Raw genomic sequence first — 12,516 nt, 5'->3', positions numbered from 1 at the left:
TGTGTCAGGATACAGTATGTGCATCAATGCAGGGCTGAACCAATGATTTTTACTTTATACATCAGACAGCACATATAAGTACTTCACCAAAATGTCGTGGCCATGTCCCACATAGAAAACTGAAGATCCCCACAGGTTTGACAAGCTTATGTGAATTTTTTGTTGAGTTAAGCAAAGCTTTGTTTCATTGAGATGTCTAATTATTATTTTGTGACCTTGCCTGAACCTGAGCATTCATGATACCATAACAAATCAAGGTTTATCAGTTAGTAGTCACATTCTGTCAGTCTTAACCCATGCAAATGGATCACTGAACCAACAGTGGCCAGTTATTTTCTGGAGGTCCTATATTCTTACTGCTTAGCACATTCATCGACTACAGCCTTTTATTATTAAAACGTTTTCCCTCTTTATAGCTAAACTGAGGGGCTGGGTGTGCATGGCCAAATAGTTGCCTTTCCACCCAGGTGCAAATAGATATTAATGTTTAATTTCTTTCCTTTTTTTAAAAAGATAAATTGATGTAACAAGAGTGTGCATGCATGAGACAGGTTGAGAGTGCATTAGATGGACTTAAGCGTGGTGTTTTCCGTTTTAGTGGGAAACCACCAGAATTCACTCTTCTCAGAGAAAGGAGGCTCTTCATAGAAAACTACAGACACAATCTGGAGATTATTCCTGACAGAGAGAGGGGAGGAGGGGGCACAGGAAGAGATCGGACCAGAGCAGGAGCAATGGGAGTGCAAATGAAAGAAAGAAAAAAAAAAAAGAAGCTCTAGGGAGAAGGAGAGAAAAAACAGGTGGGGGGTTGCTGTGTGGCGTATAATAATCTAAAGCTATTCGATGGCATTAACCAAAAAAAAAAAAAAAAAGAATCCTCCCTTGGCCCAGCCACAGATTACAGCAGTGGGTTTGCGTGTGGAAGCTATTATATAATTCATTCTCTATGATGAGATTTTCCTCCATCGCTGGTTTTCCTTACTACCCCCCTCTATCTCTCGCACTCTGTTCCAGCACTGGCAGGTTTCTCTTTTAATTTAAGGAGAAGATGTCCGAGCCACACTTGTTTTTTTGGTGACTTTATAATCTTTTTATCCCTGTCTGGAACTAATTCATCTTCAACAGCAATTTGATGTCTTCTTTCAGTACTCAGTTGGTTTAAAACGGTCTGTGGTCACTGTCTGGATGCCGTTTTGTTGCATAGATGTGTTTGCGAGCGTGCACGTATGTGTCCATACAGAATATGTGTGTGTTTGTGTGCATGTGCGTACATTTAGTGCAATACCCTCCCGCTCTGGTATTGTGAATTCTCTGCTCACTAAGCTCCTTAATGGAGTCACTACAAGGGCAAAAGCATTTTCATTTTTTTATTTTTTTTTGCATGTATTTTTTACTCTCTTCTTCCTTCCCTCCCCCCTGCACATGCCAGCTGATCACAGGTGGGCGGATTGGCATTAAGTCTTTTATTTTTCATTCTGGAGGTCACCGCCGATGACCTGATGTTTTTGATGAGAGGTACATGTGAACTGCACGCCGTCAGACCGAAGGATTAACTCTGCCCTCCGACTCCACATCTGTGCCACACAAGACTAGTAAAGCCACTATGCGATTGGTAGATTACCCTTCCCACAGCCAAATGCCATCTAATGATTATCTGGCAACATCTAAGGTGTGGTGGCACGGGCCTCCCCCTGGATCCACTGTCCGGTCACAATGGTGTCCAGACAAACAGACCTTCTGAGTTTGATTTGATACATCTACACAAATAACACTCTTTCTGTGAAAAGCAATGGATTGACCTGAGGTAAATTCAAGTGACAGCTACTGCTTCTTATCGATTTCATCAGATAAATCCAGACTTGTCTCGAGGCAGAGTTGCAGGTGAAAAGAGGGAAGAAAAGAGGTTAAGGTGGGATTTTAAATGGAAAGCTGTCTACTCAGGCTGCTGTCAGATAAAAAAGTGTCCCCATATAACTGTTGTTAAGTCTTTCAGGAAAACTGTTTGGTTTATAGTTTTAGATTGGTAACAGTAAGACAAACAATCTTACAGACTGAGACAGCGGTAAACCAGCAACTCCTGTTTTCTGCAAGGAAAAATGAGTTAGAGAAAGCAACATTTTTGCTACAACAACGGCAATTTCTCTTTTGAGAAGGCTGTCTGTTGGCAAGGAAAAGCACTCAACATATTCTAAATATAACATATGCTGACACTGATATAGGATTTTTTTTAGGTGTATATTTTTTGGTGGATAAAATTAATTCTGCTGCTGACCCAGTCCACAACAGTACAATGCTTACTTTACTACACCAGGACTTCACAACACCACTTAAAGTAAGCTGGACTATCCCTTTAAATCTGTTAAATCAAGGCCAGGTCATTATGGCAACAGCTGCAATGCTCTTGTAATATATCTGTCATCTGGCACATTAGATGATAAAATTTTTAAAAAGTTATGTATGTAATCTCACTTTAGGGTCAATCCACCGCTTTAAAATGAGGCAGCAATTAAAGTGTCACCTTCTTGTCTTGTGTGATTTGTTTGTACTTCATACACACAAAAGATGCATGCCTTTGCTGGCAGTGTTATTGCCGTTATTTACACTTGAGCTGTGGCGAAAATGTTAGAAGGTACTGAGTGGGCGAAATGCCTCAGTGACTTAAACTTAAAAGTGACTCAGGGTCCTTTTCAGACAGCAACATGTAAAACTGGTGGGACAGTTATGATTTACTGTTAAAGTCTGAATGGCTCTTACATTATGCTTGTTGTGAAGCTTTATCTATTCAAATGTAAACGCTCTGTGTTATGCACATTGACATTTTCTCAGCAGCATCGCACTGCCCGCCAGCACTGCCTCCAAAGCCATTTTTATATGTCACTATCTATTGACTTGTATGCGCAAAATAACCCATAAATCCATGATAAATGTAATGAGGTCAGATTTTGATGGGCTACTGTAATGGTGTGTACCCTGGGTTCATATGAAGTAATGACAGCGATTTATCATGTCGTTATTTATAGGATTATCGTTAATATAAATGGTGGTGATTAGTATGAGTTGATCTTAAAGCAGGACTTGGTTTGAATTCCTTCATATGTGTGGGACTGAAACGCAAGGCAGCAATCAATCAACAGATTAACAGCAATATCCAGGCCTGTCTGCAGTCTGCAGTCTGGTTCCAGACTTTGTTTAGTTACTGATTACAGCATGAGACAGCCAACAGGCTCTCACAGACTGCAGAAAGCAAAAAGCCTGCTATCTAAAGTGCTTGCTTGGTCTCACATCTGAAAAATAAATGAGGGATGAATAAAGTAAGAAAAGAACAAAGAGAAAGATGTCAGCAAGATAGGAAACAGAACAGGGGCGTGTGTGTCGAGCAGTATGAAGCACACAGTCACACTAAGTGTACAGATATGCAAAGTCAGCATATCTATGCATATGCATACATAGATACACATTAAAGAGATAGTTCAGATTATTTGTTTCGGGGTTGTATGAGGTACTTATCCATAGTTAGTGTATTACCGAGAGTAGATGGTGGTCGGCATGCCTCCAGTTTGGAGAAACAGAGAAGAGTACCAGCAATGTACTGCTGTGGACAGGGTCAGCAGCAAAACACATTTTAGTGTATGCTATATTTAGAGTATTTTCACTGCTTTACCTTGCTGCTAGACAACCTTTTCCAACAAGAAACTTCTGTTACATAAGCCAAATCTCTCCTCACCAACCAAACTCCATAGGCAAAATCAGTCATTTTAGATGGACCTTTTATAAGTAGTTAAAATACCTGTTGTTGCTGACCCTGTCCGCAGCAGTTCATTGCTTAAACCCAATTTAAGCAACAATAATCTCTGTCTCACCATACTCGACACAGAAAAAGCACCTAATCTAAGGTTTAGCTCAGTCTCACCTGTTGCTATGGCAGTGAAAACAGAAAGAGTACCTGTATTTTTTTTTTATAAGAGAGTGAACAGCAGAGAGGTTGCTATGTATGATTGCATGTATGTGTGTGTGTGTGTGTGTGTGTGTGTGTGTGTGTGTGTGTGTGTGTGTGTGTGTGTGTGTGTGTGTTTGTGTGTGTGTTTGGATGTGTGTAGAAATTCTTCACAGTACAAATTTAAGTGAGTCTAATCTGGGGTTTCTATGGTGACTGGCCCTAATGATGCAGAAGACACCAAAATTAGATGAGATGTGTCATCTCACATCTTTTTTACCTGTAAACACCCTCACAAAACACTCACAAAAGGCACACACACACACACACACACACACACACACACTGTGTCTTGAATCACAGATAACAGGCTGTGAGTTATGAGCACTGACGACATATCGAGGCTCCTCTCATAACTGTTCTTCTTCTGTAGTGTTTACTCTGGCTGATAAATGAGACTTGGAGCATTCTTCTTCTCTGCTTTTTATCAGGGGGAACAGTGACTTAACAGCAGCACAATGTCCCTCTCCATCACTTGAACAGCATTCTTCACTTTGCTCTGCCTCATGCAGTGCCTGCTCTCTCTTATTTCTCATGTCTGATTAGAGTTCAAGGTCCTTCCTGAAGCTCCCTGCTGTGATTTCAATTTCAAATCCTGCCTCTCAACCTTGATTCTGACTTTCTTCCTTTGTGCTTTGTATCCTTTATCAGATGTCTCCTGTATTTCCCTCCTAATTGTCTTGCCTTTTTATGTACAGGACTTAAGACAAGTGGAGATGTCCAATTTCCTTTTACTTCTTTTCTACTCCTCCATACAGTATTTTAGTCAGTTGTTTGAAAGGTGTAATGCATACTCCTAAAATAGTTGGTGGATGGAATTTGTTTCTCACTATGATATATTTCTAATGTTGCTGAAACACTTATTCTTGACACCTGCTCATGTCAGGGCTGTCGCAGTGACAGAATGTCCCCTGCAGTTATTTAGGTTGGTTTATGAACACCATATGTGGTATTAGCACCACTCTTTTACATATATTTTTGAAAATCACTATATTTTTGATCGAACCTTACCGCCCAGCAGGCACCTTTATGGTATGAGCACGCTAGCTGCTGCATGTTAGTCATAGTTACGTAAGCATGCAAATGAATATATGGAGTTTTATCATTTCTTTTTCATGTGTAGCTATATCTTTACCTCCATGGCATGTCTATTAAGTAAATTTACATATATCAGCAACAGAAACACACACACACACTGGTGAGAAGATCACAGAGCAGAACTGGAATGCTTCTGTACAACAACAAAGATGTTGTTAGGAAATTGTTGCTGAAAACATGTGAAAAGACTGAGAATTGTATAGCACTAAATTGTTGAGTTCTGTTAAATGCCAGATCCACGGCTCCCCCAACACTATATAAGCCCTATCATGATATTGTGATACATGCACAGATTCATGGCAGTGGCTAATTTTGTGTTGGTGGATACTAGTGTTTAAGACCAGGTATTGTCTCAAAAATGTGTAAATCAGTATGAATACCAATACCAGTACTCTTAAAGTCGATACTGATACCAATATATATAAATAGTCATTTTTTTCTAGCTTTGAATACAAGAAGGATTGATTGTGGGTATCGTTTGACTGGAGAAGTTTCGATACAGCTGGTACTGGGTTATTTCAATCAATAGCAGTCTATCACCTTGCTAACAGTATCTCAATATTCCGTAATGTATTGAATTGTAACCCCCCTGTATCACCAATACACAGGCCTAGTTTGAAATGATTGTGTGATCGGCCCTCAAGACTTTTGCTTTTAAAACTAATAGTACAGAGAGTATTTTTGCACACTGACATTTTTAACAATGCGTATTATTTTATTGTCCATTTTATCTTTTTTAAAAGCTGACTATACAAAAGTCTAGAGAGTAAATTTCTTTTGTGCATTTACAGGCATCCTTTACTAGCTCTCTTATCCCTGTTATCTGTGTCTTGTCTTGTCTTGTCTTGTCTTTCCTGCTTTCTAGCACTGTCCTCTCATACTCTTACACATGGCTGGGAAGGATATCTCAGGACATTTCATCTCTCATGACACAATAAATCACTGCATGTCTCTGACTATTAACCCCATTTATCTCTCTCTTTCTCTTTTCCTCCAGGATCCTGCTAACAGTAGTGGTGATCTTCCGTATCCTGATCGTGGCAATCGTTGGGGAGACGGTGTATGAGGACGAGCAGACCATGTTCATCTGTAACACTCTGCAGCCGGGCTGCAACCAGGCCTGCTACGACAAAGCATTCCCCATCTCCCACATCCGCTACTGGGTCTTTCAGATCATACTGGTGTGCACACCCAGCCTCTGCTTCATCACCTACTCCGTCCACCAGTCGGCTAAGCAGAAAGACCGGCGCTACTCCTTTCTCTATCCCATAATGGAGAGGGACTACGGGGGAAGGGATGGGGCGCGAAAACTCCGCAACATTAATGGTATTCTAGTTCAACATGGCGGTGATGGCGGAGGAGGGAAGGAAGAACCTGACTGCCTGGAGGTGAAGGAGATCCCTAATGCCCCACGGGGCCTCACCCATGGGAAGAGCTCCAAGGTGCGCCGGCAAGAAGGGATCTCCCGCTTTTACATCATTCAGGTGGTGTTCAGAAATGCACTGGAGATTGGCTTCTTGGCGGGCCAGTACTTCCTTTACGGCTTTAGTGTGCCTGGGATTTTCGAGTGTGACCGCTACCCGTGTCTGAAAGAGGTGGAGTGCTACGTGTCCCGCCCCACAGAAAAAACAGTTTTCCTGGTGTTCATGTTTGCTGTGAGCGGCATCTGCGTGGTGCTCAACCTGGCCGAGCTCAACCACCTAGGCTGGCGCAAGATCAAGGCTGCCATCAGGGGTGTCCAGGCCCGCAGAAAGTCTATCTGCGAGATCAGGAAGAAGGACATGGCGCATCTGTCGCAGCCGCCCAACCTCGGACGCACACAGTCCAGCGAATCGGCCTACGTCTGATGATGAAGATAAGACAAAGCGGGGGAGTGGGAATGTGAATGTGCAAGAGAGAAAATGAATTAATTATGATTTTAATTTAATGAAGACGGCGCGGAGGTCAGGCCAGACGAGCCCTCCTCTGTGATGATGGAATGAAACAGAATGTAAAAAGACCAAACCGCTGGCTCAAGAAAGAGTCATGGAAGAAGACAATTTAAAACCATAGAGAGGGTAAAAGAGGACAGAAAGTTCTGCTCTGCAAATGAACTTGATGCACAAATTTTTGGTCTCATGAGGGGACGTTTCAACTGCCATTTTATACTTTTGTCTTTTTTTTTTTTTTAACTAATTACCTTCTCCTCTGCTCCTCATTTCTTTTAAAGTGAGGAATTAAAGCCTCATGGGGCTGGAGAGGGGAGGACTGGAGATGAGCAGATGAGGGGAAGAGAGAGGAGAACCGATGAGAGGCTGTTTTGTATTCTTTTGGGATATTGGGAGATGACAACGGTGTTTGATGCATCCCATGGTGCTTTTCTTCTGGACTGTGTCAGCCTCAATGAAACCAGAAGGACAGGATAGGGGATGGGAACACAGAGGATGAACAGCAACATCATTAAAAAAGGAACGGAAGAACTGTCAAAGCCATGATGGACTCTAGAGAACGAAGGAGTTTGAGAGAGAGTAGGTGGGAGACATCACGCTCTGGAAGAACAGCCCAGGAGGGAGAGAAGAAGAGAAGAGAGGGAGCGTTTTTCTTTCGAGGAAGACCAAAGCCAAGAGAGAAAAGAGCTGCCTCTGAGCAGTATCAGCTTCGCCTCTGTTGGAACGTCACCACCCGCCAAAACCAAGAGAAAAAGACTGACGATGTTTATGTTTTGTCTCTTGGCAAAAGATAATTTTAACACAAACACAGCGCGTACCATAAACACTTTTTCTCTTTCCTCTCCCACTATTTCACACTCTCTCTCTGCTCCACAGTTGGCAGCTATATAGACCCCAGAGGGCTTCGGATGACGGTAACGACCCTCCCTGCTCTCCTTCTGAGTAAACTTTGGAGAGGAACTAATGAACAAATGGACAAACAGCGTGTAAACGTCAGTCTCTCCTCAAGCACAAATAAAACGTCCCTCCTTCCAGCATTCCAGCGTGCTGAGAGAAGAAGGAGAGACAGAAGGAGAGGAGAGGAAGGGAGCAGGAGCTCGTAAAAGAGGGGAACAGATCACTTTATTACAACTTTAAACAAATTTTATAAAATATATCATGATGAGTTATAATTTTCTTTTTTTTTTTCAGAAAGCGATGGTGCCATCCTTGAGATAATTAATTCTTGTTGAAAAGTTATATAGAGTATATCATGGTAATATTATTTATCCATTTAGAGTATATCCAAATAGATTTATTTATCTTTGTGGGTGGGTTGGTTGGGAAATCATGTTGCTGTTTTTTTCAAATGTATAAACTGTCTGTCTTTTTTTTTTTTTTTTTCATTTTTGTTTAGTTTAAAGATTTCTCACAGATAGAACTGGTTAATGACATGTATGGGGGTGGGAAGGGACAAGCTTGTGAGCTTTGTTTTGAAATGCATTGAAGCTGTGCACCTGTTCAGAAAACCTTCTGTGCAATTGTTGCTTAATTGCATTGAAACTGTAGAAAAACGCGGCTGTTAAACGTAACATCTTCACATGTTTTTCTACAGAGAGCCTTGGTTTTCTTCAGAATCAGCTGCACAGCTTCAGGCACTTGAGGCCTGTGAGCCATTTTGAAAAGGCATGTTTACATGACGCAATGTTTCTTGAATGATCAAGCTATGTAGCCGACGAGTAGTAACTCTCTAGGGACAGTCGTGTTTTTGAATCTCAGTGGTTTTCATTTTGCATTTCTTTCCTGACTGGATTTCAACATGCATGCCTTGTAAGAGAAAAAGAATGACAGGAAAGAAAAAGATAAAGATGACAGAGAGTGTTGCACCTTGATTAATGCAGACGAGTGGGAGAGTGGCAGACTGAAGGAACTCGTGTTGGGATGAAGGCTGTGTCTTTGGACACATTCACACATACACAAGTGCATCATTTAAAACAAGAAGCTATTGCACTGCAAGCCTGTGAAACCAGACATAAGAACAGTTCAGTGGACTGCATGTGGTGTCTTTTAAAAGAAAACTGACAAAAACACACACACGGAAACACAGCATGATGTCATCCTGTCACCCTCTGTGTGGAGGAGGCTTGAGTGTAGGGCTACAACTAATTATTATTTTCATTATTTATTAATCCACCAATTTAATTTTTTACTAAATATAATATCAGAAAATGTGAAAAAAAAATCCCAAAGCCCAAAGTGACATCATCAAATTTCTTCTTTTGTCCAACTCACAGTCCAGAACCCAAAGACTAATGGTATCTGCAGTTAGCAGCAGTTAAAAGTGGTAAAAAGCTCCTGTGCTAAACACCAATCCTCCCCTCGTGCTCTGAGCACCTAGTCCAGCTGCATGGCTAACTGAGCGAACAGTTAGCAGCAGTGTGTGGTAACTCTGGTGAGATGCTTCCCCCACGTTGTTTGGAGCATGAATTCGACAGGTTGCCAGTTTTCACATATTGCATCTTTAAACCCAGTGTCAACATACTGTAGCAGATCAGTGGTCTGGGCTTTAGCCATGGAATTTAGGTGTGTCAACTGAAATCTTGTCTCCCACTGCAAACTCAATGGCCTTGTCTGTCTGCATTAGCTTATGGTTTGATTCTTACAGGGGCCATCCATGCACTAGTATTTATGGATGAGCATGTTAGCCAGATGTCAGACATGTTACACCAAATTGCAGATACTGTATATTTTTTGTTTCCTATTCAGCCTCTGCCGATGGATTGCAGCATTGAATTAAGAAAATACACATAAAAAACCCTGCACTTTAACTTTTTTGTGTCATCTTCCCTTTTACTTGTGTTATCTGCTTGTACTTTGTTCAGTGATTTGCTACATTTCCCACAATGGCCTTGTAAAATTCGTAGGTCATCATGCTGAGGGAAAACTTCAGCTTCAGAAGTATTAAGCTAAATAACATGCACCCGATTCTCTGTTTCTCTGGCTCTGGTTTTCCCTGCTCTGTTTTCAGGCTTTAGAAAATCTAGCCAGTGACAGGAGACTTTGGCGAATCACATATATGTAAGATAGTTGATTGTTAAGTCTCATTGCAAAAACGTCACTATTTGACAGCCTGGGAATGAGACTCAATGATCAACCATTTTAGAGCCACCAATTCAAAGCATTAGTAATTTTGGAACATTTAAAATAAGACTCAGCAATCAACTGTCTTCGTCCAGAATGGCTTGCTGCACCTTTAAGAGCAGAATTTAACAATTCGCAAGATAAAGCGCATATTAGATATTTACATTCTTTATTTTAAGAAGAAAAATGTGTCCTCAAATACCTCTGTAGCTGTTTCGGAATTACCTTGACATGACACAACAATAAGTCATACTGTGTAAGCACCGTAAATACAGTCAGCCACAGCTAAGTCTTGGAGCAACAGCAACAGCTGATGTAGAAGAAGAAATCCTTCCCAACTGTCTGTTTCTCCATTCACTCCCACTGCCATAATCTCTGTGACTCTTACAGGTGATTATCCCCAGATTTAGACTCCTCTGAGGATCTGTATGGGGCTCAATGGGATCGGTGCAGTCTACTGTATGCACTAGGAAGGACAAATACACTGACAGGGCATGCCAGAATGCCTAATAATAGAGGTTGAGTCATGGCTTCCCTCAGTTACTGAGACCTTGTGCTTCTAGCGAAGGCTTAAATGCTGACCTTGAGCTTACAGGCCAAGCCAATGTCCTGTACTATACGCAGCTCCTGCTGGACAGTCACTGCGCAGTACAGCACTGATCTAATCTCACACAGCACAGGTCATGGCCTGTTTTTAGAGAAAGGTGCAATAAGGGTTCAACAAGGGTTCTTCTTGAAAGGCTGAGGTTCTATCCAGAACCATTTGCTCATGAAGAACCCTTTTTGGATGAAAGAAGGGTTCTGGGTGGAACCACTACACCATAGAAGGGTTCTCTGTATAACCTCTCATAGGAGCTTTGTAAAACCTTTCACAGATGGTTCTATGTATAACTCTTTATGTTGAGTTTCAGGTAGAATTATCTGAAAAAGTGGAACCTTTATAAATGGTTCTACCAGTAACCCAAAAGGGTTTTCCTTATGGGGATGAGCCAAAAAACTCTTTATGGTTCTAGTTAGCACCATTATCTCTATGAGTGTAGATGCAAACATGCTGAACATACATTCATTGCCGGAAACAAGCAAATTTGACTTTGTAAACAGCAGTTTGAGTTCTTCCTCTTGGATTCTGTTGGTATGTCTGGTTTCATTCAGGTCAGAAACACACAGTGCGAGGACACAGAGGGCCATAAATGTGTCCTGGTTTTCTTCGGTTTACATTTATCCAGCTATCATTATAGCCTCACGACTCCTTAAGTTATACAGTCAGTGGATGCACTACTTTCCAAAGTAAAAACAGGCCCACAGTTCTTCCAACAGTCCACTACTCTCCACAGTCTACTTTTCTATTTTGTCAATGTGAAATGAATTATGCAACTTTGTTTTTTCTCATTTGCTTATCTTTTTGACTTGTGGATTCATTTTGTTGTCTGTTGCTCTTTTTGTGCAGTGACATATCAAAAAAGAAAGATGTTTTTTCTATGTAAAGGAACAAAAACTTTTTTTTTTTCAATGTGTAAAATCAAGGGTAGAATGTTGAAATATAAGACTAGCAGAAAAAAATATATTTCCTCCCTTGCCAAAGTGATATGCAAAATTTAATTCATTTTCAAAGATTTTTTAACTGCATGTGTAATGGCTAGAATAAGCATGTTTCTATGTTTTCTTCAACAAGATCTTTAAAGAAAGACTTTTTTTTAGTCCAAACTATGGAGCAAAGCTATTACGTCTTGATGCCAAGTGTGTATATTAATTACCCAGTTCTTCAGACGATACAGAGCCAGGCAGACAATACCAACTCAGTAATGCTAAAACTTCCTATTACTCAGTGTCACCTCCCAAAAGATTATGAAAAGACTACATACAGTAGAGCAGATCTTTTACTTTAAGAAATTTGCACATGAATATACCTTTATAATCTGTCACAGAAGATGATTTATAAGCCAAACAGTCAAATGATCTACTGTAAAACACAGGGTACACAGGAATATAAACATACAGGTTAAAGATGCCACAACATTCCAGGGTTCAGTCCCCAGCACAATGTGTAATTAACCTGCAATTTACAGCCTCTTTTGTGTTAAATATAATTAAATCCTCAGTGAAACTTATTGGGGCACAGTACACCGACAGCAGACTCAGGAAAGAAAACAATGCTGATCTTTTATGCCAGTATTTTCTAACACAAAGATGCTTTTATAGAAATGGTATTACAACATGTCAGCATACTTTCCATTTACCATCTTACTTTGTACTGTAAAGCCCGAACCAAGAAAACAGACCCTTCCTGAGTCCCACTCCTTTCATGTCAGTGCTCCAATGACAGCTGAGCGAGCTTGGTACCTCAGACAACTTTCTCCTTTCCTGTTTGCACATGTT

At 40.9% G+C, this 12,516-nt stretch overlaps 1 protein-coding gene across 1 annotated transcript in view; it reads left to right on the top strand.

Annotated features, from left to right (window-relative positions):
- gjd1b (gap junction protein delta 1b) overlaps positions 1–9,355 on the top strand; it is a 35,421-nt gene extending 26,066 nt beyond the window's left edge. Inside the window, exon 2 of the mRNA XM_084717059.1 lies at positions 6,090–9,355. Coding sequence (XP_084573185.1) covers positions 6,090–6,939 — 850 coding nt within the window. The 3' untranslated portion in view covers positions 6,940–9,355. The remainder of the gene's footprint in view (positions 1–6,089) is intronic.
- The last annotated feature ends 3,161 nt before the right edge of the window (positions 9,356–12,516 follow it).

This window comes from Lutjanus erythropterus, chromosome 4, assembly GCF_056507025.1.
Source record: "Lutjanus erythropterus isolate fLutEry1 chromosome 4, fLutEry1.hap2, whole genome shotgun sequence".
NCBI classification, from domain to species: domain Eukaryota; kingdom Metazoa; phylum Chordata; class Actinopteri; order Lutjaniformes; family Lutjanidae; genus Lutjanus; species Lutjanus erythropterus.
The sequence above is the reverse complement of the archived record's forward strand: the minus strand, read 5'-3'. Positions and strand labels throughout refer to the sequence as shown.